Source organism: Parambassis ranga, chromosome 10, assembly GCF_900634625.1.
Source record: "Parambassis ranga chromosome 10, fParRan2.1, whole genome shotgun sequence".
In the NCBI taxonomy this organism is placed as follows: Eukaryota; Metazoa; Chordata; class Actinopteri; family Ambassidae; genus Parambassis; species Parambassis ranga.
This window is the reverse complement of record NC_041031.1, coordinates 21,678,334-21,706,194: the sequence shown is the minus strand read 5'-3', so window position 1 is coordinate 21,706,194 and position 27,861 is coordinate 21,678,334. Positions and strand designations below refer to the sequence as shown.

The following is a 27,861-nucleotide window of genomic DNA, read 5'->3' as shown; positions in this document are numbered from 1 at the left end:
TCATCCAGATGCAGAAGACAAAAATAGATGACGAAGAAAGGAGTGTGTGCACCGAGTTAAAGATGTTACTGCTATTTAGGGCGCCTGCTTGAAGGCAGCAGCAGCAGAGATCCCACTAAAATCTCCTGATTGATCAGATCTCTGCTGCCAAGTATAAGAGGCAACCAAAATATACAGTTTATACAGCATGCTAAGGCAGATGCTGTTCCACTGTTAAAGCTAATGGAGATATGACCCATGTGGTAGGCCTTATGGCGTGTATGAAGCACCAGTAAATCACCTCTGATCACCTGATCCCCTACTGGTTATTATAGACAGGTAGCAGGACTAACTTGTTAGCACTTCATGCTCTCCAAGCTGACTGACTTGTAAAGTGTCCGCTAGCTTGATGCACACATGATTTGACTGCTCTCTGCTGGCTAACCGTGCCCATTTGTGGTGCAGATTGTGTGCCAGCAGGACTAAAGTGCAACATGTAAAAAATGGTCTGTGATTGTGATTGTGTCACCCACAGTTCAGGCCTGTAGAAAAAAAAAAAAAAAACATTCGCAGCACTAACAGGATTTGCCTCAGTGCCTGTTCATACAAACCCACCAGCTGAGATCTCTGTGCAGACCTTGGATTGCCTGTTAAAGTGTTCCAGAGCCTATCCTCATTGACATGAAACAAACTTCTGATCTGTGGACTGTGGAGGGTCGTGGGTGACATTTGAGCGCCTCCTTGGTGCCTGTTGAGGCGACCTTGCTCTTCACCGTACCAAACAGACAGAACACAAACCGGGGCTTAGATGGGAGCAGATGGAGTGTGAGTTTCTCCTCAGAGCACACGGAGAGAAAGAGAAGTGAGATAATAGCCCACAGCTAATCCACTGCACACTGAAAACTCATTACTCTTTAAGAAGGAAACAAAAAACTCTGCTTAAGGTTGAAGACCTTGGCACACAGAGCCTGCTTTTCCTCATGTGTGAAATTCTTTTTTTTTTATGCACAGCATGGAGAATTTGCCTCGGCTTTATTGACGGAGAGCTTTGTACCAGCCTGGCTGTGGGCACCTGCAGCTCCCCAGGACACCCACTTACACACCTACCACATGGTTAAACGCATGATAAACCCACAGATACAGCAGCCGACAGAAACAAGCAGAAAACAGAGCGAGAGTCCAGCAGCCATTAGGTAACCAGCATGTTTTCAAGTGTGAGCATCCAGAGTGCAGAGCTTTAACAATCAAAAAACTCATATTAAAATATATATAATATAATATTCTATATTCTCTAAATACATTTCTGGTGTTTTATTACGAATGTGCTCATTCAGGAAGCCTCACTGGACGAGCAGATGGTGAGCAGGCAGGGCTATTGTGGCTACGCAAATGTAAACAATGGAAAAAGGAAGTCCGTCACGAGCAGTGAGAAACACCTGCCTGACTGACAACATGATGAGCTTTTCACCAGATAAAGTCCTCACTAAAAGCAGCATCCAGCAATTAGGAATAAAACAAAGAAGTGGCTCCTTCTCTGCGCCACACTCTTAACAGCTCTGCCTGCTGCTGAGAGGAAACACTGACATGTACATGATGGAGAGCAGGTGGTCAAGCAATGTGTGAGCTCTCTCTACACCTGTTCACGAAGGGACTGCTACACCAAAAACTGAGCAGAATGATTCGCTCAAACTGTCCTAACAGTTTCAAAGCTCAACCAAAAAAGTGAGGTTTTGTCATTTAAACTTGGACAACACCGGAGAGGTGGATGAAGTTTTGACAAAAGTGGCGTCCTTTAAAAAAAAAAAAGAAGAAAGGTCAGGGCCACATTTGGAGTCTTAAAGCTGTGAAGATTCACTTTAGTAAAGGTCAGAGTGGAGTGCTCCACTTCACTGTGTACAGGAGGCAGGATGCTCTCTCCGGAGTCAAAGTTACATCATCCCACGGCTCTAATAAGGCAAGAGTTGCACTAGAAATTATTTCTGAGAAAGGGTACGTGTGATCAGATTCAATAGAACTTCAGTGTGGATACTTTCTTCAGTCTATCATCTCATTAAAATACCTTTGCTCTGAGTAAACATTCATGTATTCATATGGACAGATCACCAAGCACCGTGAAAACCATTCAGGTCATTTCACTTCCCACTGCGTCATCTGCATATTCATACACAACTTCCTTCAAAACCCATTAATCTGTCATGATAATCTCATGTCCAGGGACTATAGCTGCAGCTCACGCAATTAGGGAATCATTCATGTGCCTGCATGTTGAAACGGAATTATTGAAGATTAGATTCTGCCTGATTATTTTCATCAGGTGGGAAACTGTGAGCTCAGCTGAGCCGCTGCAGCGTCCGGTCGAAAGGCACCAACAGCCTGATTAACGGTGGAAACCTGCTGATTAGCAGGTCTTATTAACTGGAACATGAAATGCCCTTCTGGCCACAATGGTTTAGTCAACGTTATACAAATCACTAGGCTGTTAAAGTAAGCTGTGCTCAATGCGCCCCGGGGGCCAACGGCATGCGCAAAAAAAAGAAAGCACCAATGCGCACACGGGAATGAGAGGCAAGCATATTACACCGAGTTCCTCAACTGTAACACGTGAGGTGGAGCTGTAATGATGTGTGAAGAAAGGTGCGGAATATGAAAAACTTTGGAGAAAAATAATCCAACTTACCTCCCAACGCTTGTTTCATAACGAAATTCATGATGATGGCTTTTAATTCCCCGCCTTCTTTATCCGAGCGATGTTACATTCAATAGTTGCGGAGAAGTAGAAGTCCTTTGTTTCCAGATCTGGAGAGAGAGAGAGAACACGACAAACATTAAACACTGAAATGCATTCACTTTACTCCAACAAACATTTTACATTCAAAAATATTTTATTTTCTAAATTGACTGTTCAATTAAAGGTTCCACAGAGCCAAACATTCACGTACGGACAGATGTGTGCGTGCGTCAGGCGCGCTTCTCTAATGCGCAAATTGAAGGACAACAAGGTCAATGGTTCAAACACAACGCCAAACAGCGCAAAGTACGGACCGGATCTGCGGCTGCTGCCTTAATGTTCACCCTGCAAATGTGTCTCCTCGGAAATATTTCCGGACAGAGAGTGACGGGAGTGCGTGTCACGGCCGTGCTTTGGGCTGCAGTTTGGAGAAAGTGCACGGTGCGAGCCCCGTAGCCTGGCAGGGCAGGACGCTCTTTTATTCATGCATGTGGACTGAACCACTCCAGCGTATTTTTCCTGATCATGTGGTAAAACTTTCCATCCTCCATTGGAGGGACACTGAACACAGCCATCCCACTCCGGCAGCACAGAAGCGCTGCTCCCACACGCACAACCACGTTCATTAACACAGAAACGCAGACGCATGCATGCTTGCACGATGCGCGTGATAAATATGTTCCCTATCGACCGTGATGTGCACATACGCGTGCAGAGACGGCGTAAAATCAGACGCGCGCACACATGCGCTTCCTCGTCTGATCGGACCGCTTTCAGCACCCACCGCGAGTGAACAGCTCCCCAGACCGCTGATGTGCACTGAAGCGGCCGCATCCAGCATCGACTTACCTCCGTCCGGTGAGCGGCTGGGATGCTCCTCACACACCGCGCAGTGACGGGAGAGCAGCGCGAACTTATCCTGCAGCAGGTAACAGCAGCGCGGGCTATAGTCTAACTGCTCGTCCCTTGCATCTCCGGCTCCAGGGGCTGTGTGTGGTGGTGGTGGTGGGGGAGAAAGGACGTCCTTGGTGCTTCCTTGTGCTTCGTCTTCCTGCACACACTCACTCACTCTCACACGCGTAGAGAAGAGGAGGAGGAAGAGGAGGAGGAGGAGGAGTAGAGGGGGAGGCGGTGGTTTGCAGCTGCCGTTAACACCGTGATGGGAAGGAGTGACTGAATCACATGGAGGGATGGAGAGAGAGAGAGAAACGTCCCACTAACGTCCTCCTGAATGATGGGGAGAGATCAATTATTCAGCCCTGACGCTGGCTGGCTGGCTGCTCCGTCACACAGCCCGCCTCCCGATCTCTGCAACGGGAAGAGGGGCTCAAAACGGTGATGCAGAATATTACATGCAACATATGTGTTGTCTCGCTTCATGCGACTCACAATCAGTCTGCATCCAGGTAAAAAAATAAAATAAAATAAAAATAAAAAAAATGTGCCAGTGGGTGCAGTGATGGGTCAGCGGTGATCAATAGTTGTTTTTTTCATCATGTTTATGCTGTATTCCATACACAACATTCCTCTGGACAAACGGGGTCAGTTGTGAGCAGAGTTTCTGACCCAGGCCAGGGAGAAAGGAGGCACCTGGATCCATCAGTGGTGCAGCTGAGCATCCAAAGACCTGCAAGACAATACAACACGGATGAGTTCTATTTATGGCTAAAGCAGTGTGTTTATGCTACAGCTAATCTGAGATTTGAAGCATAAATAAGAAAACAGCAGCTTTTAACCCTTAATTGCCAAAGCACCTGTTTGGTTTCAGTAATCATTATTTGCCTGTCCTGACAGTCCAAATTCAAATTTACAAGTGAACTGTACAACTCTACATCACTGTCCTCTCAAACACATTATCTGCATCACCAGACAACAGAAAACATCATATTGGTGAGGCCAGAGTGCTGCTGTAGGATGGATATTTGTCCAGTTTAGGACCACACCCTGAAGCAAAGAAAATGAGGTTGGCATTCAGATTTGTGTCCATATTCCAAATCCAAAGTGGCTATGACCTGGTTTACATTTCGGTCCAGTCTCAGAAAACAACTCTATAGTAGCCATGTTGGTTCAGTATCCTCATAATATATGCGCAGCAAACCTCAGCTGTCTCTGACTTGTTGTGATGTTAGTGAAGAGTCTCAGGGTCATCCAGGTCAGGATGAAGAGTTTGAAGCATGCAGTCAGTTCTAGGACTGATGAAGCTGCTTGGAGGAGCATATTTAAGGAACTCTAACAAGTCCGACCTTGCTTCAAGTTCTTAAATGGGATTCATAACATTAGCATAGAGTATTTAACCCAACTCGTCCTCTTTTCTTCACAACTAACCACAAAATGGTCCAACAACAACAGGAAACTTGACTCATCTGCTCTACCCCCTCCTTCCAGCGTCCAAATGTGGACAAAGTTTTACCAACTTCTGATAGTTTTGAAAAAACATTTGAAGGCAAAAGAACAAAATCTGCTTTAAATCAGGCAGTATAAGACTCGCTGCTCCTCTATGTTGAGAGAAGTCAAGTGAGGCTCCTCTGAATAGAGGTGCATGGCCATATGGGTGGAGACCTTGAAGTCAATCCAGGACCGGGTAGAGGGATTACATCTCCCAGCTGGCTGGGGATCCCCAAGGAGGAGCTGGAGAAGTTCCTGAAGACAGGGAGGTCTCTGCTCCCCCTGTTGTTACTAAAACCCTGAGGGATGAAGCCATGGGGGGGGCAGGATGGGTAGATGGATGGAACTAAGTGGTGCAGAAACAAGTTCTGAAAAGCAGCGTCTTTTGCAGGATCAAAATGGATGGAGCGGTTTAATGCAAGCTTTCTGAAGCAGGAAATCAAAAGTAACGCTGCAAAAATAATGACGCTGCACTGATTTGATATTAATCTTTGATCCCATCCGATGTCAAAATACAAATGTATGGTCACTATGTTGTAATATATTTGAGTATAAAATAGGAGTGTTTAGTACATGTCACAGGGAAAGCTGCCGAGTCTCTCTCTGAGGAGTGAGCCTGATCTCTGGCAGACATAATATGATTTTTATTGAGCTTGTTTTAGTCCATAATGCCATTTGAGCGCCTTTTGTTCCCAGTTCATAACATTTTTTCTTATCAGGATGTGGCCTTGCAGGGAAGCCGAACCTCCTGGGGTGATCTATTCACCGACACCAAACACAATAGTATTAAACTTTCATCCTGATGGATGAGGTGTTTCTGCAAATTTATGCAAAGCTGTGACACACACAAAAAAAATCACATCTTACACCCTTTTTAGCTGCTCTTCATTTAGCCACCCAGCTCTTCTTCGGTGTGCATGATTTGTATGTAAAAATCGTGCTTTCGGTATTCGGCTCTGAAGCAGAGGCTTGACATGTTTCCTGGAATTAGGCTGCATGTTGAGAATTTTAATCCCTGCTTTGGTTTTATCTCCCTCGCTCACTTCATTTAAAAAGAATCTCAGTAAGAAAAGGTTAAACAGCCTGCCAAGCTCAGGTAATTAGTCCCCCACCAAGGCGTTCTCCAAATACTGAAGCTCAGGTGGAGATAAAGTCGACCAGTTTTTACTCCACCTGCTCAAACGTGACGTGAATGGAGTCCACAGATGACAGGCAGGGAAGTGTTGGCTACAGGTGAAAGCACTCAGCCTGTCCACTTTCTTCCATATTGTCTAATTAAATATTGATTTAAACATGTGTGTGAATTATTTAGCCGTAGCTCCATCTCTAAACACCACCATGTAAAGTTAGCTATGCCTTACCATGTGTTGGAGTGCTGGAGACTGAAGGGGGGGGAGGTGGGAAGGCACTTCCTGTATACAAACTTTGGTGACATCATTAGTGATGTCACAGGGAGATACTAATTGAAAGAGGGATGCAGATAAATTGTATTTTATTTATTATATTGTGTGTGTATTGTATGTGTTTACCTGTGGTAGGATGAGTATGCAGTAAACAGAACATGTAGACGTGAGGATGGGGAAAATTATTTTTTCACTTTCCTGTTTCCAGGAGGGGGCGTGGCCTGAGCAGAGTGGTACAGTCCAGAGGGCTACAAAAACAGCTGTGTTTGGGATATTTGGGGGAACTTAAAATAAAGTAGAAGAATAACAGGGAAGAGCAAATAATTATTTAATGAAGGATTAGTCACAGCAATTGAAATAGCACCATTTTCTGTCATGTTCTGATATTATGCAGGAAATATGAGGTTTGAATAGAAGGAGACGGTCACGGTTAAAAATTCACTTTTTACTGGATTAATTAATTAATTTATTAAAACAGACTGTAAGAGAACCAGGTGAGTAAAAGCAGAAGAATGTTCAGCAGAAATAATGAAAATACAGTGAGCGTTTTGGAAATCATGGGATGAGCTTTAATTGATGTTTTCTTGTGCTCTCGCCAAAGCCCTTCAGTCAGATTTCTGAGTCATTTATTTATTTTTAAAGGAGCACAGTGGTCAGAAAAATAAAATCAAAACATAAAAAGCTCTTTTAATACAAGTATTTTTTATTTAGATAATGCGAGTATGTGCGTCAGTGCACTTGTTAAACTGAAGCTCAGATTGCAGAATCGTCAATTGTAGCTCGATGGACGTTAATTTACTATTTGAAAACAAATCGCTTGCTGTTCAAGTCTATTATGTCGCCCCTCTTATGGATCCTCACTGGCTTAAGTGTTTGGGTCGTTTGAGTCCACCCACAGGCCTCCGTACACACCCTCCATCACCCTCTGAGATGACTATTGATCAGAGATGAAGATCAATAGTAATTCACATTAAGTGATTTTTTTTAAAAACCATTCCTGTCACTGCATTATTGCATTGCCAATGGGATTTTAGATTGATTTGCATTCAGTCTTTTGATTGATCGTATTGATCAGCTGCTGTGAGAACATGTGGCAGCTTGATGTGACTCTGCAGACATCGGACTGAGCGCGCTCACTGGCACCTGGAGTCAGTGCAAATGACTCCTAATAATAAACCATCACTAATGGATAATGTAAATATTTGGATGTAGACGCGGTCGGCTCATGTCACTGACCATGAAAGAAGAAAACTTCCTCCAGGCATCTTGCACACTCTGAGTGTTTCTTTATTGTATCTGAGTCTGTGTTTCTTGGCCTTACTTTCAACCTTCAGCTGAAATCTAACCTCATGTAATAACCCAGACTACACCACTATAACCTCATTTTTTCCTAGATGCACTTTGGTTGTGAGAGCACAAACACACACACACACACACACACCATCATACATTCCCCTGTCTGGCACACATACTCCCCTGATGTCTTGTTAATGCAGCTCCAGTCCTCTCTTAGGCACTATACTCTCCTCTTCTCCTTCCCTGGCTGCATCTGCTCTTATGACACACATACATAGAAAGTGTAGATGGTAGTAGGCCTTCAATACTGTAAAGCTGCTCTGACTCACTGAAATCAGATGATGCTCACTGGCACGCCAAAGCTGATCTAAGTTTGTCTGTAAATCCGCACAGGAAGCCAGAAAGACGTGAGTGTGTTTCTTCCCCTGTGAGGCTGCTGACTTGTGCTCTGTAGACTATAGATTTCCCCAGAGGAGGAGCAGTGTGACCTGCAGGCTGGTGACTGTTGTTGTGTTTAGTTTGTTGTAAATATCATGGTGTGTCTCAAACAATGATTTATATTTGCTGCAATATTGCATCCATCCATCCCACGTCATTCTAAACCCTGTAGCAGCACACAGGAGGTCATTCCTTCATTCCTTCCAACATATGGACAAAAGTATGTGTACAGACCTTTTTTTTTTAGACGTGTTTTTATCAAACTTTACATAATAAATGGCTAGATGTAAAAATAGTTGCTACTGTGTATTTCCTCTGTGTGTTTTCTGTTGTTTAACCATGAGTGGAGTGTTTTAACTGAGCTGAGTGAGTCAGTGGTCCAACAGTAAGGTGGTTATTCACATAATAAAAACCAGATCAGACCAGAATTTGAATGAATGAACGTATTAAACATTCGTCATCCACCTTTAAAATAAAGAGGAATAACATGGAAATAAATACATGCACTGAAAAGAAGGTAGAGGACCACAGATGCCCATTAAACACCCACATTTACCCTTAAAAATAAGGATAACTGGACTGCTGCACATGCAGACGGTGCACCAGACCAACAACAACTAAATCAAATCAAATTACTGTAAATTCAATATATATATATAAAAAATCAATCCCATCAATTTTAGAGCTGCAAGTCACAGAATCTGCCAACCAAGCTGATCTCCAGCACTCAGCCTCCCTGCTGTGTATCTCTCTCTCTGGTGCCGTTGCTTTTTATTGTGGCTAGACCAGGAGTAACTGACGTTTTATTAATATGCATTCACAGCCACTGAGCTTGCATTATTAAATTGCTCTCCATTAGGCACTACCACGGAGCTGTGCACCTATTTTTTTTCATTATAGAGCAAACTGTTCAGGCGGGCCGTGAAATGTCACCCAAAGGCCTCGTTAAAGACGCCATGTTTTCAGAAAACAGTCTGATCCCAGACCGATGATCTCAGCGCTGCTCTTCACCTGCAGCAGAAACCAGTCTCTGGGAGTGTTGGGACTTATTGTGGGGGAAACAGCAGATGACGGGCTGAGCTGTAATGAACACATCTGAACTATTGCTGCTTCAACAACATTCCTGTTACTTTAGTAAGTAAATTGAATAGAGAGGTCTGCAGCTGTTTCACCCTTTGCCTGCTGCAGACACTGGAGTCAAAATTGCAGGAACTGGAACCGGCTGTAGAAGTGGAGCGGTTGTACTCCATCACCTTTTAGATCTGACAGCCAATCAGGAAACAGCACAGAAAGAGAGACGAATGTGCTTGTAGCTCTTTTTTGAAAGGACAAATCAACTGACGTATTTATCAATGCTTCTAAACAACAGAGGCGATTGATAAGTCAACATACAGTGGTCCCCGCCGCCCATAGTCATCCTACCTTTGCTAACGCCTGTTTCTGTTCATGGCCCACCTGCTCACAGAGTCTGGATGGTTTCTTCAGCCACAACAAAGTACTGCAGGGATTCGGCCCATGGACCTTCAATGTGGTTTCTAGCTTTAACTTCACGTTTTATTTTGACTTCTCAGCTATTCTGACAGTTGAGAGTGTTTTTAAACAGAAAAACATACAGGTATCTGTGAATTTGCGATGATTTGTGATGCTGATTATTAATCAGTAAATCTTTCTCTTTCCTGGAACTCATCAGCAGAGATGACACACAAACAGATGCTCTCTCACACACACACACACACACACACAGGTCTGGTTTGTGTGTCACTCCTGTTTCAGTCCAAATATGAGCTGCCCTCAGACAGTCACATTAGAAGCTGTTTGTTCATATAATAGTTCTATACATTAAAGATGTATCCTGATATGACGTCATCTGAGGTCATCTGGACTTTCCTCACCTTGAGCAGAGAACACAAACACCACCTTCCTCATCCACCATGATCAGTGTTCAGTCACATCCTCACACACACACACACGCAAACGTGCAAAATGTTAGACAGACCTTAGACAGACATACACAGGATCATCTCATGTATTTGCTCAATTATTTTCCATTATCATCTCTTATATATAGCCAGCACCAGCACCGCTCCTGATGATGAGGAAATGAATCATGGGTAATAATGTTCCATGGAAGGAAATGAGCTGCTGAAATGAGTCGTGGGCATGTTGCAGAATGAGTGCCGCGATGGGAGGTTGTCTCTCGATGGCAGATGTGGTGATGCATCGTGACAGAGAGGGAAGGTGTCAGCTGAAATCATCGGATACGACATCAGCAGTGATCAAAATGCATTTACTGTACACACAGAGGCTGACGAGTGGAGCTCCACGACGACTCCCACTTTCACATGAAGAAAATGAAAGTTGAGCGTGCAGGTGGAAAGGCCGGCGCGTTCCGCAGAGCGCTCTTTAAAGATGAAGCACCACTTACAGTGATGAATAACATTTTTAGAATATTTATTTTACCACCTCCAGTCATGACATTTCAGTGAGCAGGTGGAGAGCAGAAGTTAATTAAGCTCTTAGTTTGAATGTGGCCACCATGTTGAGGTCAATGAAGCATGCAAACAAGCAATGTAATGTGCTTTTATATCAATAATTCTGATTAACTGTAGTGGAAATAAAGAAATACTGGAACAGATATACCATCAACACACAGCAGTGGCTGGTGACCAAATCAAGTAAATTCATTTACTGGACAGTGTGAGTCTGAAAATGTCCAAGAGTCACTCAAACAAACCTTGAAAGAGGGTCTAAAGACCTGGTTCATGGCTGGTTGTAGGAAGTCCATCATGTAGTCTGAGGCCTCATAGGTAAGTAACAAGATTTAAAAAAGTATATGTTAATGTACAGTACGAGCAGGCTACACTGAAATTAGTGTTTAAAATAAAAAAAGACATACAGTATGTTTGTACGGTATGAAATTGTACTTCAGTCATTGGTTTGTCAAAGCCCTTCAAGCCCTCTCTCACTGAGGAGCAGCAACTCTAGATGGATCCATGATCTCGTTATTCTAGTCACTAATTGGTTGGTCCAGTTGTGAAGAAATAAAAATAAGAAATAAATCAAGAAATAAATATATCTCTGTTGTATCTTTACATCTCAGCAGCAATGCAGCTCATCTTTGACCTTAAAAATACATCCAAGTCTAGTTTACTGCAGTTGAAACACATAGAACCTGCTGTGACCCACAGAAGGTCTCAAATGGCAGAAATGAGTGGCTGCAGTAGGACTTTCCGTTTGATAGGATCTGTCACCAAATCAACATCAAACGTAAAGAAGCTGTTCATCAAACACATGCTGTGTCTGTATGGAGGTACGATGATTCACGGTAACTATTCCACAGCACATGGAGGATTCTACAGTGAGAGTAGAGAATGATTTCAGACAGAGCCAAGGCTCCTGAGTTCACCTTGATTGATTAAGCCAGACCATCTGAAAGAAGAAGACAAGACACCACAAGTGTTTCTGCAGAATCTGACTCCTTTTCTCAGAAAAATGTCTTTAAATACCAAGAAGAAATCTGTTAGATCTGACTCACAGTACAAATGGATCCATGTGCACAGTCTGCCCAGCAGGAGGTATTTAACAGGGGCAGGGGTTGTTTCACTTCATTTGTTCACACTGTGTCCAGGACCATCAGGGCCTCTGTAGTCCTTGCCCTCTGTTCAGCTTTAAGAGAAAACGCTGCATCCACACACATCACTGTACTCAAGTTCTCTAACCACATCTTTTAATTCATGGTACAAACTTTCTTGAACTCCACAAAAACAGCAGAAGTACATGATTATACTGATATCTCAGAGGGCCACTTGGAGAACCCTGCTCACTCTCCTCCTCCTATTATCCTTCTGTATGAGACCCACAGACATGAGAGCAGTTTGATAAACAACCAACATTTCACCCTGGAGAACAGAGCGTGGGGTGTGTGTGTGGTGTGGTGTGGTGTGGGGGGGGGGTGTTTATTAGAAGTGTGTGAGTGCTGTGAAATTGGCTCCTTGTCTTGGGTTTGGTAAAAATCAAATGCTCCTGTGGGAGGCGGTGAATGGGCTCTATTGTTGGAGCGATGACGCGTCATTGTGGGCCACAGAAGAATCATCAGTCCTACAGGGAGCTTCCGAGTCCTGGGTAGTGACTTGTGTTCCCAGAGGCTGTTTATTCATGCCTTCACAGGATGTGATACAACTTTTGTTGGTTACACTAGCATTCCAGAAGCTTGTGTTGGGTGTATGTGCTGCAGGGATATTATTTTAGGTTTGTTATTTGTATTCATGTTAGTAAATTTGATTAGTTTGAATATAATCTGCAGTAGAATAGATATAATTTTAGGAGGCCCCTTAAGGGTGAACCTATATGTATGTGTTAAGGTGATACGTTAACTGTTTGGTTAATGTGTTCTATAGGGCTGATTAGAGGAAGCTGGCAATGCTGGCTCAGGAAATTGTCAATTTAGCAGAGGTAAACAACTACTTTTAAGGAGTTAAGTCCAGACGCCTTGCTTCAATCTTCTCTACATTGGAAAGGAAGGTGACATGAACACAGTGGATTGGGGATGGAGCCTTGTGGGCAACCAGTTCCTGCCAGGTCTGACAAAAAAGACTGCTGCAGAGGATCCACCTGTATAACTGCCTGTCAAACACAGCAGTGCAGTTGCAGGGCATATGGACTACCATGCTTGTGGCTCATGGCAAGCTGGGAATTGTGAGAATCACAATATTCTGACTCTTCACGTGGCAGCCCTGTCTTTATTGGAATAAAAAAATGGTTATTTTAAAAATGGGGCCTTTCTTAGAGTCAAACTTTTAGTATGTTTTAATCTGACATGGGACTACCATGTGAGCAGTCATGTTTGAGGCAGACATAGCTTCATTTCTTTCTTTCTTCTATTCTATTTGGGCCTTCAGGTTTGGTTGCAGGAGAGGACATTTACAACACTATGCAGCTCTCAGGTTAATATTTGTTAGCTGCGACACGTCTTTCAGCTGTTATTCTGAGCTTTCCATGGAAAAATGTAAATTATCGATGTTCATCATCCTCTCAGCTGCTGTTAAAGAGCTGCAGAGCTCAGACAGCTGGCTGTCATATGTCAGATCCAGCTGCAGATGCAGCAGGTCCACTCTGCTGCTGCGTCATGATGGATCAGACGTCCGTCCTCTCTGGGAAAGCACTTCAGGGACAGACTCTCAGACACAGCTGATCAGAATTAAAAATAAACAGCTCAACAGGATCAAGCAGTGCAGCTCAGATTCTCAGTGCTGCTACAGAAGTTGTGTGATGATTATTTTTTAAATTTTTTTTATTTTAGATACTTTAACAATCCCAGAGGGAAATTGCTTAAGGCTGCTGCCAAGCAGTGTCATACAATGACCACACAACAATGACTTAGGGAGGAGTTGGGATCGAACCACCAACCTTCCAGTTATTGCACAACCCTGCTATACAACTGAGCCACTGCTGCTTTATAAATATTCGAAAAAGTTTTACAATTCTCAACATTTCATTCATTTTTCATGGTTCTACTTAAATTCATCCACATGCTTAATAATGGAAGTAATCATTGTATTCAGTCTGAATATTCAGCCTACACCCTTTAATCTAAAGGAATATGAACTTTATCAGATTTAAAAAAAAAAAGCATTTTAGAATGATGAAAAATGATGAAAGAATTCCCTTGTAATAAATTTGAATTGGTTTCTTCAGTATTGAATCAGTGGGCAATGACTGGGTCAGAGTTAAACCAGTGGTCAGCACAGTGTGTGACAGTCAGGGTGTCCATGCTGACCCCCGGTCTGCTGCGAAGCGCTCCTACAATGGATGCATCAGAGCTGGGGCACACAGCAATGAAGGAAGGCGGCCGGGTCTGATGAACTATGTTTGGGTGGTCTGGTGCCTCCTACCTGGGGAACATGTGGCAGCAGGATGGGAAGACGGTGAGCTGCCAGCAGCCGTGTGACGCTCAATGTTCTGCTGGGAAACATTGAGTCCTGCTATTCATGTTTTGACACCTAGCTTAGCATTGTTGCAGACGGTTTGGAGTGATGGCTTGACCTCAAAATTCTCCAGATCTCAATCTAATCCAGGGTTCATAGGATGTGCTGAGCCAACAGTCCACAAAGACTTCACCTCATTAAGGTATCTGCTGCCAACACCTTCAGAGGTCAAGTGGAGTCAATGTTTCAGTGGGTCAGGGCGTCCAAATGCTTCTGTTTCCTCCATGTGTCTGACAGAAAGCCTTCTCACTGTGTGGGTCTGTTAAACACAAAATTTACTAAAAGGCAATCAGACCTGGGATCAGAGCTCTGCGAAGGTCTCGGGGTTCTGTGTGTTTTTTTTATTTTCCTGATTGTAGGCAGCCTTCCTCAGCTCCTCACACATGCTGGTGTGAAACCAAAGAGGCTGCCGCCGCGCTGCAGTCGGTCTCAGTGGGACGCAGGGCCACTGATGGTAAAAATAAAATGTCCGACCAGAGCTGCCTCATTTTGGCCGACTCCCAGAAGAAGACAGAAATAAACCTGATGTGCAAGAAAAAGGTCCAAATGAGGGAATACATTTATATAAGTGATAAAAATGTAAATTCAGACCAGGCACCTGTGTGGTGCAGCTTTTGTGTGACTTCATGACACACAGCACACCAACAGGAGCTTTTCTAGCAGCAACATATAAGTGTACTTTTGTCCTTGAGCCAGCTTCAAATGTTCTGCTTCATCTGCCAGCTTTAATGGAAATGATTCATATTTAATGTTGCTGTGTGGCCTTTCAGGGGCCACAGGTGTGGTGAGAGAAAGTGTTGAGTTTCTAAGCTCAATACATCAAGACGGAGAAAAACAGTTTTTAAAAGGTCACCACAGAGTTTCCAAAATGTTAATTTGTGAATCTTTTGCAACCATAAGACCTCGGGTGCTTTTTGGACGAGATCCAGATCCAACAATTGAATTATAGACATCAAGCAGATTTTAATTAGATCAGCACTCCAAGGCTCCAAGCAGTAAAACACTTTTATAAACTCAGAATACACAACGCCAGGATCTTTGGTCAGGACCCAAAAAAACAAAGAACATAATGGCAACTTAATGGAAGTGGACAGTGCATTATGTTCCGAAGGTGTATGAATATATTAACACCTGCGAGCGTGACATTTTGGAGCGCCGACATCTGATGAAGAGCGCGGCACTCTCGACGTCACCTTGCAGATGGTGATAATTTTGCACTCTTGCTTTCTTCCTCATTGCATCCGTCAGACCCATCTCACCAACAAAATGGAAGACTGCTCCAGAAACACTTTGTGCAGACAGTAAATGGGAACATCATTACAACCAAATTACTGTACGTCAAGGCTGAAAAGTAAACAAGGGTTCGATGAAAAGAAAAAGACCCGGACAAGGAGGAAAAACATTTCATATCTTTTTCATTCACACAACATTAATCTGCAGAAGTGAACAATGTCATGCAGCCCTGTTACATATGAAAATATATGTAGCAGCTATTAATTATTATTATTGTTACGTCCCCAGCTCAGCTAAAGGGAAAAGGGGACAAAATCATTAAACAGCCGAGACACATGTCATGCTGGTAAAGTGTTTTGTTTTTACCTTTTTGTTGAATGAATAAACAAAACAAGGAGGTAACAACCTAAAAAAACTAGAACAAAAAACAGCAGGAACACTGCCAGGCAGTGTACACAACATAAAAACACAAAATACACACACACAAGATGAAACAACCTGCCAGCTATGGCGGTTACAACCACAACTAGACCATAAGGGTCATTTCATGTTCGAATTTTAGCACAGAGAACTGACAGCATCACCTTCTAGTTTTAAAGGTCGGGTAGGAGATTTCATTCTGATGCACTTTTTGTTAAATTAGTGTTACTTCTCTTTACAATCCGATAGCAACCAATTAGTTCTGCAGTTTCACATTTAAACGAAGAATATGAATCATCTGTGGAAGCTATAAAACACTGAAAACATCAGCCAATCCTCCAGGTGGACCCTGCGCGGAGTATTGGCTGGTTGTCACTCTCTTCCTGCTCTGCGCGCACCAGAGAGGTACGTGCATGATGGCCGAAGTCACAGAGCGCAGCACGTCTTCAGGTAATGCGCGTCCATGTGATTGGGAGGCGTGGCTTCGGGGTGAGCTCCAGAGAGAACGGGGCGTGTGTTTACTTTCCAAATCTGGCTGACTCTCACTCTCCTACCCTACCTTTAACAGTTAACCAAACAGAGCAGCGAGTCAGGGGGCAGTATGCTGGGGAGGTCTGCAAAAACAACATACACCTAAAGCAGCCTCCAAGGAAGTGAACACAACGCTGCACTTTTTAAGCAAAACTCCCACTGAAGCAGCAGCTCTGCTATTGGTGCATCTGTGAGCCAATCACACAGCGGAAAGGTCTTCAGACAGCCAACCACAGGGGAGCTCCTGCACAGCTGCATTAACCTATAAAGTGCACATCCACACACAAACACACGGCAATGCTAATGGTACTGCCGTTTGGACACGCTCACATGTGCACATACACACACTAGAATTCAGCCTTGTCAGATTCATTAGGAGCCTTAAGGTCATGGATGCTATCATCAAGCAGCCTTTATTTGATTTGGGCAGAAGGGTGAAATCTTGTTATTCGTCCTAATGAGCAGGGAATAGTAGCCAGAGTCTATTGAAGAAGGGGGCGGCCTGTCTGACACCTTGTGTTGCTGACATTTGTGTCCCTGCTCGGGCTGCAGAGGAAGGGACAAGGACGAGGTTGGAGGACAGAGAAGGCGTGCAGGGATGCTCTCACACAGCGCCTTCGCTCCTCTGCTTGTGTCTCCCCGGTGAGACGACCGACAGACAGCAGGCTGCTAATGAGGGCAAAGCTCGCTCACCGTGACGCTCGGCTCTTCGCGAAGGTCGTTGTCATCACCAGAGCATGATGGGAATAAGGCAAATGAAAATGATACATTGTGCTATTGAAAGTCATTCAACTAAAAAAAAAAAACAGCAGGACGTGTGCAGTACCTGAGAAGTACAGATCATCCAGTGTTTTTCACAGATAAAGGGTAACACCGCCTACACTGAGTGGTGACAAGGCATTCTGCAGAGCATCTTAATGTTCTTTACAGTATGAAAGAACTGAAAGGTTTGCTTTGTCAAACTGCATAATGTCTGCCATTAGTGCTGAAATGGGAAGAGAGACGGCCGAGGAGATAAAACAGTGAAAACAGACCAAAACAGAGACACAGCCGCTTTTAAGACCGCAGCGTGTCATTAAACACACACACACCAGTATTATATAATGCTTTTAACAAATTTATATTCTCCTTAAAACATTCTGTATATTAATCATATTGTATCACATGTTGCTGCTGATTCTAATAAACAGCCACAGAATCAGCCCTATGATCCAGCACTCCAAAAATGAAGATGCAGAATTGTGTACTGTCCACAAATGATGATGATGATGATGGTGATGATGATGATGGTGTACTGAGCTGACACTCGCTGCCACCAGTGTGTATAAGGCAATGACGTAGATTTGCTTTTTGACATGTGTTTTGCCGCTGCCAGACAACGTAGCTACAGACGTGACAGCCATGAAACGTACAGCCAGTCACATGGCCATATGTATTATGGTGGGACCAGAGCCCTTGATATAACCCAATTGGGATGATATCTATTGGTTTAACCCTTCCTGCACCCAATGAGATTCTGTTTTTTTTTTTTTTGAGGGGATCACCTATGGTCATGAGCTCTGGGTAATGACTGAAAGAATGAGATCGCGAATACAAGCGGCCGAAATGAGTTTCCTTTGAAGGGTGGCTGGGCGCTCCCTTACAGATAGGGTGAGAAGCTCAGTCACCCGAGAGGAGCTCGGAGTAGAGCTGCTGCTCCTCCACATCGAGATGAGTCAGCTGAGGTGGCTCGGGCATCTGCTTCGGATGCCTCCGGGCATGTCCCAGACCCCGGGAAAGACCCAGGACGCGGTGGAGAGACTATGTCTCTCGGCTGGCCTGGGAACGCCTTGGGATTCCCCCGGAAGAGCTGGAAGAAGTGTCAGGTGAGAGGGAAGTCTCAGTGTCCCTGCTTAGACTGCTGCCCCCGCTACCCGGCCCTGGATAAGTGGTAGAAATGGATGGATGGATGGATGGATGGGATCAAATTGTTGGTGGGTATAAGGTAACATGTCTAACGTGCAGCGTTCACTGTTCTGCTATAGCCACCGCCATTTTGTCCCCCATCAACATGATTCCAAGACAGAAGTGTCCATCTTTTATATTCAGCTTTCTGACCATTAATAGCCCACCACTCCATCCATACTTACTGTATATACTTGCATTGTTTTTACATTTCTCCATAACCCACATTGGACTCCCTGCTCTCAGGAGTCTGACACCATATTTGAACCCATCAAACATCCCAGAGTCCATGCAGTATCCCACTGCGACAACACCAAACATCCAGCCTGCATCGCCCACCCCCTACAAATACCCAAAAAACTGCTACTAAAACTCTCACTTTGTAAACTTTTGACCCTGCTGTAGTTTCTGCAGGTACGCTCACAAATATAATGAGGTGCATCCCTCTGCTCCCTCTGTGTTTATCCCGTTTGATCCTGCAGTCTGCAGCGCCTGCTTGTTATTCCGAGTCATCTACAAGGTCTTTGGGTTTCCTCTGGTACACCTGTGACTGATGAGGTGGATAAAATAAATCTAATATCTCTCAGAGTCTGAGATTTCAGTTGATCTGTGTGAGAGTAGCAGAGCTACAAATGCACCCCTAACATGATGGAACTGCAGCTGCCGCAATGACTTCAGCTCTCCGTGCAGACCTTTCTTAGAGAGGATGAAAACAAACTGTACATTTATGCAGCTTTCATTGTGAGAAACCATTTGCTGCTGATAGAGATACCATCTTTCATTAAGCTCCTTGCATATATTGAAAAGCTGCTTTCACAGAAACAATGAAAAATGGATGCATTCAGTCAAACGAAGGCAAACATCCAATTTCATCACAAGGGGAGTGACACACATTTGTAAAAGGGATTTTTACTGTTTTATTTTTCCTGCTGCTTCTACTAGAAGATCTACTTTAAAATGGAGGTTCCCATGGTGACGAATGTTATCTTCTAAATATGATGAATATTTATAAACTGTATGTTCCTTTATTTAGAAGCTCTGCAGTTGTTTCACATCTCACTCTGAAAGGTTGGATAAAACCGATTGTAATATGATACAAAGATCTGCATGATTATACTTTACAAATATGATCAAATATATAATGAACTTAGTGTGCCTATATTAAAATAAAAACATGTATTAAAGTGCATTTATTATTCATCTGGAGTTTAATCTTCATCTCTGTGGCAGAGCTCGTTTCCCCTTCTTCACATCCTTGATATTATGTAGCACCATACATTATGCAGCGCTGGGGTCACGGTGCCAGATTACACATGCAATGTGCTTCTTGTCCTCATCTGTCTGCCATAATTGTGCATTGGACGGGTTTTGTCTCAGATCACGCACCGCACTGAGAAAAACCTCATATGCCCCTCAAAAAGCTTCAGTTCAGGCGCACGGTGGAAGCGTTCGTGTTTTCTTACAGAAACACATCATCCTGGCAGCACTTGATAAGCTGGAGCCATGCAAACTGCGTTTTGTGGAGGAAAATGTGTCTCGGAGTCCACCTGCACGTCCCTGCAGCCAGATGAGAAATTAAAACCGCTGCAGCTCCTCAGAAAGTGACTTATCAGCTGTGTGTCGCTGGAGCTTGTTAAAGCACTAACCCTCCTCCACCTTCTCGCTTTGCCCTCATAACATTCACCACGTGTTCCAGTCAGTACAGACCCTCTCCCTGCCAGCAGACCTGTCCCTCATTATCCAGGTGCACCTCGCCATTTCTCTGGTCTCTTGTCAGTTTGGCTTCGTTTCCTTGTGCCAAGTGGTCCGGCATTTTTTTCCTCTGTGTGTTTACCAGACTGTCTGACCTCAGCTCGCTCTCTGACCTCTGCCTCACCCCTCTTGTTGCCATTTTTTTACCATTTCCCAGCTTTGAATCTGCTTTACCCACAAACCATACTTTCAATAAATAGATGTCAATATTTTTTTGTGCACATCTTGGCTGATTTGGACCATGCAGCTGTGGCTGCTTCTGCATTGTATTTTGGAAACAGTGGAGAACAGCTGATAATTTGCACAACACTGATTTTGCTAACGCGGTAAACCCCTTACATTTAGTCCTCAAAAGCCAAAGCCAATCATCATTATTATTATTATTATGCAAATACTGATTCACCCTGCCTGCCTGTCTGAGGCACGGGCAGCGGTGGCGACTCTCTGCAGCACTCTCAGGATAATGTAATATCACAGGCATCTGCGGGTGTATCTGAGCCCTCTAAAAGCCTTGAATGGACTCAATTATGCCTTCATCAGAACGAGTGAATCAGAATGTATTTTCTGTATCTCCTCTTGCCTCCGAGCTTCTTTCTCCCCCCAATAAGAAACAGACATTGAAGTCTCTCAAAGAGATTAAGTCCAAGAAGAAATTAAGACCAGCCAGCAGCCAAATGATGGAAGAAGGAAAGATGAGAGCGGTCAGCTGTAACTTCATGTAATGCTTTGACGAGAATGTTTGGCTTCATATTAAATGTTACACACTGTTACAAAAACATAGAGGCCTTCAAACAAGCATCACAGAATGCCTTTCTCTTCTTCCCTTTATAGGTCCTCAGGGCCAAACGAGGTTTGTAATTGTTGCAGAACGTATATGGTGAGCTTAAAGGCGTGTGGGTCACAGGGTTACTGCCTGGACTCACACAGCAAACCGTGTATTTAGATGAGTTCCAGTGGATTGAGAGTCCCAGCTGGGACCTAACCTAAAATGGTTTTCTACACAGAAACATCCTGTGATGGCAGTTTATCAATGAGATTGAAGGAAAGTCTGGAACCCACAAACCCAATCAAAAACACAACCTCGGCTGTGTTCGAAATCACTCCCTAATCAATATATAGAGTCTATACAGAGCCTCTACCATTTTGTAGTGCTGTCTGAAATCTTAGTGAGAAATTATAGACCCCATGTAGGGCCCTCAATGTATCCCACAATGCATCTTGAAAAGTAGCGTCCATCCGATGGTCACTACTTTTAGCGTTATGTCCCATCATGCATTGCGCAGACTGGCTGTGTGAACCTGTCTTATAAATATATTGAAGGTTTAAAGAATGTAGCATGAGCAATGACGTCATTAACGGCCACAGAAAATGAGGGAGGTAGAGTCCGAAATGTCTGAAAAATGCTTTCACAGTGAGTTCACTATATGGAGCCCTACATTGAACTCCCCATATGGAGAGTAGCCCTAGTCTTTGTAGGAAAGTAAACAATACAATAAATCAGACAGAAGCAACATGGAGTCAAAGCCTGCATCATACCAAAGAACTCAAAAAGCTGGGACAGAGACTAAATACAGGGAGACAGGGCATGACAGGTAATCACAGAGGGGAAGGAAGTCAGGGACTTCCAAAATAAAACATCGCTAGTCTGAACCATCAGTGGTTCGGCTGCATGCAAACAGCTCATATTTGTTGCAACCTTAAACTGAAGTTTGGAGCATTGATTGTTTTCCAGCTAGATTTCCTCTTTCGTGCAACATCCTTAATCAGCCACAAGATCATTCCATGTCTTAATTTGGGGCCGCAGTCCCAACCAATCCCTGTTAAGAGCCACGGCTTCAGAATGGGAGGCCCTGCCTCTCATCCTGGCCACTTCAAGCACACTGCATTGAATGTTGGAGGTCACAGCCTGACGATCAATATGCACATTTCAACAAACCTCAGAGCAGACTTGTGTCTGCTAAGTGGACTGCATTCTAGAATAAACCCTGTGTGACATTTTCCAGATTACGCCGTGAAATATACGATAAGAAACGCCCGTTGGAGAGAAACGACACAGCATCCTGACACACTGTTGCCGCAGTGAAGATGCTTATCTGAGCTCCGGCTGTGTGCCATGAATGAAACAGGGAGCAGGAAGGATCGGAGTGTTGTGATTGTTGCAGGTGAAATCATGTTATGTTTGCACATGAGCAGCCCCTCCATCAATCCCCCCTGCCCCATGTGGTGCCAGTCACACTCAGATGAATACATATCATATTACCTCACACAAAAAGATGAGAAAATCCATTAAAAAGGTCATGTCATGGGAGATGGCAGCGGCTGCAAAAGAGAGAAAATGAGAGTCCCCGTCTCACGCTCTGTCTCAGTCTCGCTCGTGTTGTTGTTTCCTGTGCACTCTGCACCGTTTGCATGGTCTGTGAGACGAGGGGCCGGCAGCTCTGTGTTTATTAATGGCCTTTTCTTTGTCCAGCTCCACCTCATTTTGGTGTTGAGTCGAGCCTGGCTATTTGAAAACAATTTATTTTTGAGGAATATTACCCCGGTGCAATAAATCTCCACAATAAAAGGTGTCATTATCCCGCCATCTTACAGCAGCTGGAAAGCTGTGCTTTTTACTGCGCTGTGCTTCAACCTGTTGTGAATTTCTGAAAAATATAGTGCAATTTAACAGATGATTCACTCTAAAAAGCTGGAAAAGAAAAATATATGCAGTCATTAAAGTATTGCTGAGAAACATTTTAGCAATCATCTGTCATATTCTTTCTAACTTAATAGTACTCCATATTTTAGCATTGTTACACCTGCACTGTGTGAACTTTTCTCCCACCTATACATGCACGAAGCTTTGCGTACAAATACAAGCTAGTATTAGCAGAGAATCAGTCTTAATGTTCCTCCTAAAATACTATATGAGGTATATTATTAGTCCAAGAAAGCATTGACTGCTCACCTCTCTTTGGTCTATGTGCAGTCAGAGATCATCAGATGATGTGAGGAAGAGGCAGTGTTGTCAGAGGTCAGTGATGAAGATCACTAATCGAGCAGCAGCTTTAGCATCCCTCTCTTCTGGCTACAGCATTATTTTTACTTGTTTTCTCCCATCACAGATCACACTGTCGTTCTAATTTCACTTCCTTAGCCTCTGTTCAGACATTAAAAATACAGTGTAGGGTTTCGAATTTGCCGGTAAGCACACAAACATCCGATTCTGTAGATTTAGACAACCTGTTCTCACAAAAGACACATCACATTTAAAGGATTATACTGTACAGCCACCAGATACATCACACTGTTACATTTATGCTAATGGAACATATGGAACATATGTTGTGTAGTCTCCTGTCACATTCTATCATAGCGTGTCAGGCTAATGGACCTCATGTTTCTCTGGTGAGGACGGGCTGGATTAAAAGGAAACATACCAGTACACCACCTGTGATTCTGTATGAGAAATGGAATAAATGTAAACTTCAGTATGGACACAGACGTCTGGGTAACTACATGAAAAGACCAGAAACAGGGTGCAGTCATTTCATTCCAGTTGTTAGACGTGTGGGTTTAAAACACATCTCTCATTCCTCCGTTGCATGTGGAAAACCGGCATCGCTGTAATGTCAGCAGGCAGCAAACCCAAGTGAGTCGCTGTGTGCTGTCACTTCAAGGACTCAGAGGTGGCTGAGTCGAGTGTTGGGGACACCCTGAACTCCCAGCACCACAGGCAAGTCCAACACTCCTCAAACACTCAGCTTGGAGAACCAGAACCCGTCAAATGAGGTGAATGTTAAGCGATGGAGTGTGTCTGTGTCTTTGATTACTGGGATCACAGGGGTAAAAAACATGAGCAGCTTAGAGTGAATCACATGCTTCATGTTTGCAAAATGACTTTAAAATGCAGGCAGAGATCCATCACAGTTCTGAGCCACACAGATGTTCACATTCAGTGCTCATCAGCCCTTTCTTCTTCCTCTGACCACGGGTTGCCATCACACCTTCTGTTAGGTTCCCCTGAGAAACAACATTTTTGCAGCATGATAAATCTCCCTCATGTTCACACATCCAGCAGCACTCACTGCAGTCAGCAGGGACGTCTGCTGGTTGCAGACTTCACCTCCTTGTCTGGAAGACTTCCTGTTGTTGGGGAATGTTAGGGAACCTTTGATAGAACACACTTTGCATTGGACCTCACTGAACCTGTCACTCATTTATATGTCAGTCTTTGAGCTGCACAGTTGATAACAAAGCGGCTGAGCAATTTAACATTGATTGTGTAGAAGCATTCACTAAAACTGTTTTGTAAATGGCCCGAACAGACCTGCAGCTCTTTGCAGGCTCAAGCATAGATACAATATTAAAATCACCTGCGGCGCTCTGTGGGGAGCCCGTAATGAGTCAGTAGGTAGTTATTATGTGTTCGCTAATGGACAATTTTTGTTTACTGAAAAGAGACGTTGGCAGCATGCACACAAAGCATCACATTTCACAGCACGTCGGCTAAAACAACACAGCTGCTCATACTCCACTTAACCCTGGTTAACATGGTTAAAACGCCACAGCTTATGTCCACATTGAACTGCTTACTTTCAATTTTACAGGTGGTGACACAATAAAAATCAATATAGACTGTGGGACACTGTCCCTCAGGGCCGGGACACACCAAGCTAATGGTTAGCCATCACCCAGCAGTCAGGACGTTGTTGTATGTTGTTGTACCGTCCTTGGATTTGCTTCTCAGCTGATCGAGCCTGTATAATCGAGTCAGAGATGCTCTGATTGGCTGCACAGAGTAATGAACCAGTGCAGAAAAGGAGCATGTAAACAACAAGATCTCCACAAAATGTGTGGTCATGTCTGCAGCCAGGGTTTTAGAAATGCTGAGGTTCAAAAAGAGAACTTACACAATGCAAGAAAAATCTAATAAACTTATAATACAGTCAGAACTGAGCAGTATTAGTAAAGTAGGACCAGACATCTGAGGGTTTTAAAGGTGAAAAACGGAGTCCACACATGTCAGGAACCGAGCAGCCACATGTGGAACAGACACTGGTTTCACTCATGAGAAGAATGGGGTCAAAGGATAAAAAAAAATAAGTGAATAAGCAATAAAGAAATAAATAAGCAAATGTCAACAAACAGACAGAGAATGGTAAAACAAGAAAGACAACAAAACAAACTGATAAATCTTCCCTGAGCACCCATACTGTAACACCTCAGGCTTTCTGAAAAAGCTTCAGCTCACAGGCAGCGAAAAAAAAGCTCACGTACTACAAAATAAAACCACAAATACTGAATACCTGTGGTCATAACCTGGGTTGCATTAGGAAAAGTAACATGCTCACATCACCATGGAAACCTCAGACTCACACAACATTATTTTGATTTCAAGGAAAAGTAGACAAAAAAAACAAGCCGACACATTTCTGAGCAGGAGCATGTGAGGGCTATCAGCCTTCAATCTAAACCTGGACACAGCAGAGGAGAGCCACACAAACACAGGCTGCCTGAACAAGAGCGGGTCTAACACCACACTCAGCTGTTACCGTGACTGCAGCAAGCTACTCAATCCATTAACAGGGCAAAGTGAGAGGAGATTAAACGCCTCACAGTGATCACAGCCCTGCTGTCATCATGAGAACTGGAAGACTTGTTATGCAAATGAACAATTGGATTACATGCTGTATATTAGATTAAGAGGTTTGTTTTTTACTTTGTTACATGATATCAGACTTATTATTTTTTAAAACATTAAAAATTATGACATAATTCAGTTAAAATTATGTGACATTTTGTGACATCCATCATTTAAGGGTTAATCAGCCTAAGCAGGGAAACCCACGCCCCTTTCCCCTGACCCGTCCTGCTCCTCCAGGAGGATACTGAGGCGTTCCCAGGCCAGCCGAGAGAAATAACCCTTCAACCATGTCTTGGGTCTGCCCCAGGGCCTCCTCACTGTTGGACCTACCTGAAACACCTCACGAGGAAGCCCAGCATCGTAACAAGATGCCTGAACCCCCTTAACTGGCTCCTCTCAATGAGGAGGGTGAGCGATGGCCGAGGTCCTCAGGAGAGTGTCGTACTTTTGGGTTGTGGCCACATCAAAAGGTGAGAATTAAGCAGCAACCTCTGAAAAAATTGCAATTCACCCCATAGCCTGTAGGGGCTGTCTCCAAAGTGAGTCAATGCCCGTAGACTGTAGTAGACTGTATTGATAAGTCAGAGCCTTCCACAGACCCCTTTGGGTGAGGAGTAAAGGTGAGGAGTGACTCCTCATCTTCAGTATTCACAAGGAAATATCCACTTGCTGTAACTTCTCCCCACCCCGGAAAGGGCAGCATCAAGGTGGCGCTGTCTCAGACGGCAGCTTGTAGTAGCAGCTCCCAGCGTTTCTGCGTGTTTTTAAGTGTTAAGTGTGTTTATGTACGTCTACTTTTGTTCGTGTTTTTGTCCCTAGTTTATTGTATTTATCCTTTTAAAATGCTGCTACTACAACTCAATTTCCCCACAGGGTTAATAAAGTAAATCTTAATCTTAATCTTAATCATTTCATGTAGCTCTGTGATGCATGTTTCACTAGGTTACATCTATGAAGAAGAAACCTGCAGCCATAGAAAAAAGAACAACAAACTTTTAGTGATGTGGTCTTGGCTCAGTCACTTTGATGAATGCCTCATTTGATTGAATGTGGTGTGTGTTCGCAGTAAAAAGCTTAAAAGTGTGTGTATGAGTTGTTACATCAGGACATATAAAGACGAAACAAATGAAATTTACACACTAGAGTTAGAATCAAACAACTTTTCATCAGTTGTGTTACAACAAAGGCTTCATGATTTATTCCTCGTCGGCTCTGTGACTGATCAGTGCTGTGATGAGATGGGGAAAAAAAAGTGTTTTTATTTGTCCACAGGATGTGGTGACAGAACATTTTGCTGGCAGTACATCCCCTCATTTGCATTCTAATTAGTACTATAACAAAATGGCAATCGTCTCAGAACTGTTGTTGCCTGTTCCGCCTGCACACTCAGCCTCTTAATGGCAAAAAACACATTTTGGAAAAGGAAACTTTAAAGTTTGGATTGTCGTGACATCTTCACACATATAAACCAGATTTACAGCATTATTGGATTTTGGTGCTTTTTAATCAGGTGTACAGAATTCATCCCATCAGGCATCAAGCAGGAGGAAATGATCCTGTGTTGGTGATGATTGTTATATGGCGGCAGGAACCTGTTAAGACTGAATTACAGGACACCGAAGACAAAGACCTGGTATATTAAACTGCAGGTATCCATAGCAACACTGCTGCTGTATTATTACACGTTGTCACTGAAACTGAGTTAAAGTAAAGATTATGACTGAATGTGTTCCACTAGTAAAAGGTGTGATGTAATTATCAGTGGATGTTTGTACATAATCAAAGCATGATGTAATGAGAAGACGAGGCTGAGGAAGAAACGGAGCGAAGCATCTCTTTGATTGGGACTGTTGTTGAATTATTTCTCACCTAATGGAAATCTCCAAAACATAGACTGTAAATAAATGTGCACAAACCTTCAAGGTAGGGTAGGAGATTTCACTCTGATGCACTTTTTGTTAAATTAGTGTAACTTCTCTTTACAATCCGATAACAACCAATTAGTTCGGCAGTTTCACTTTAAAATGAAGAATATGAATCATCTGCTATAAAACACTGAAAACATCAGCCAATCCTCCGGGTGGACCCTGCGCGGAGTATTGGCTGGTTGTCACTCTCTTCCTGCTCTGTGCACCAGAG

The 27,861-nt window shown here is 43.6% G+C and overlaps 1 protein-coding gene across 4 annotated transcripts in view; it reads right to left on the bottom strand.

Moving 5' to 3' along the window:
* The window catches only part of LOC114442564 (complexin-2-like), a 41,605-nt gene extending 37,812 nt beyond the window's left edge, over nt 1–3,793 (bottom strand). Inside the window, exons 1-2 of one of the 4 annotated variants that reach the window (XM_028416252.1) lie at nt 3,557–3,793; nt 2,657–2,775 (exon numbers count right to left, since the gene is read on the bottom strand). In XM_028416252.1, the coding sequence (XP_028272053.1) occupies nt 2,657–2,687 (31 nt within the window). In that variant the 5' untranslated portion in view covers nt 2,688–2,775; nt 3,557–3,793. Of the gene's footprint in view, nt 1–2,656; nt 2,776–2,918; nt 3,123–3,491; nt 3,508–3,556 lie in introns of those variants that run through there. The other 3 variants (XM_028416255.1, XM_028416254.1, XM_028416253.1) reach the window with 3 other exon arrangements.
* Nucleotides 3,794–27,861: the final 24,068 nt, after the last annotated feature.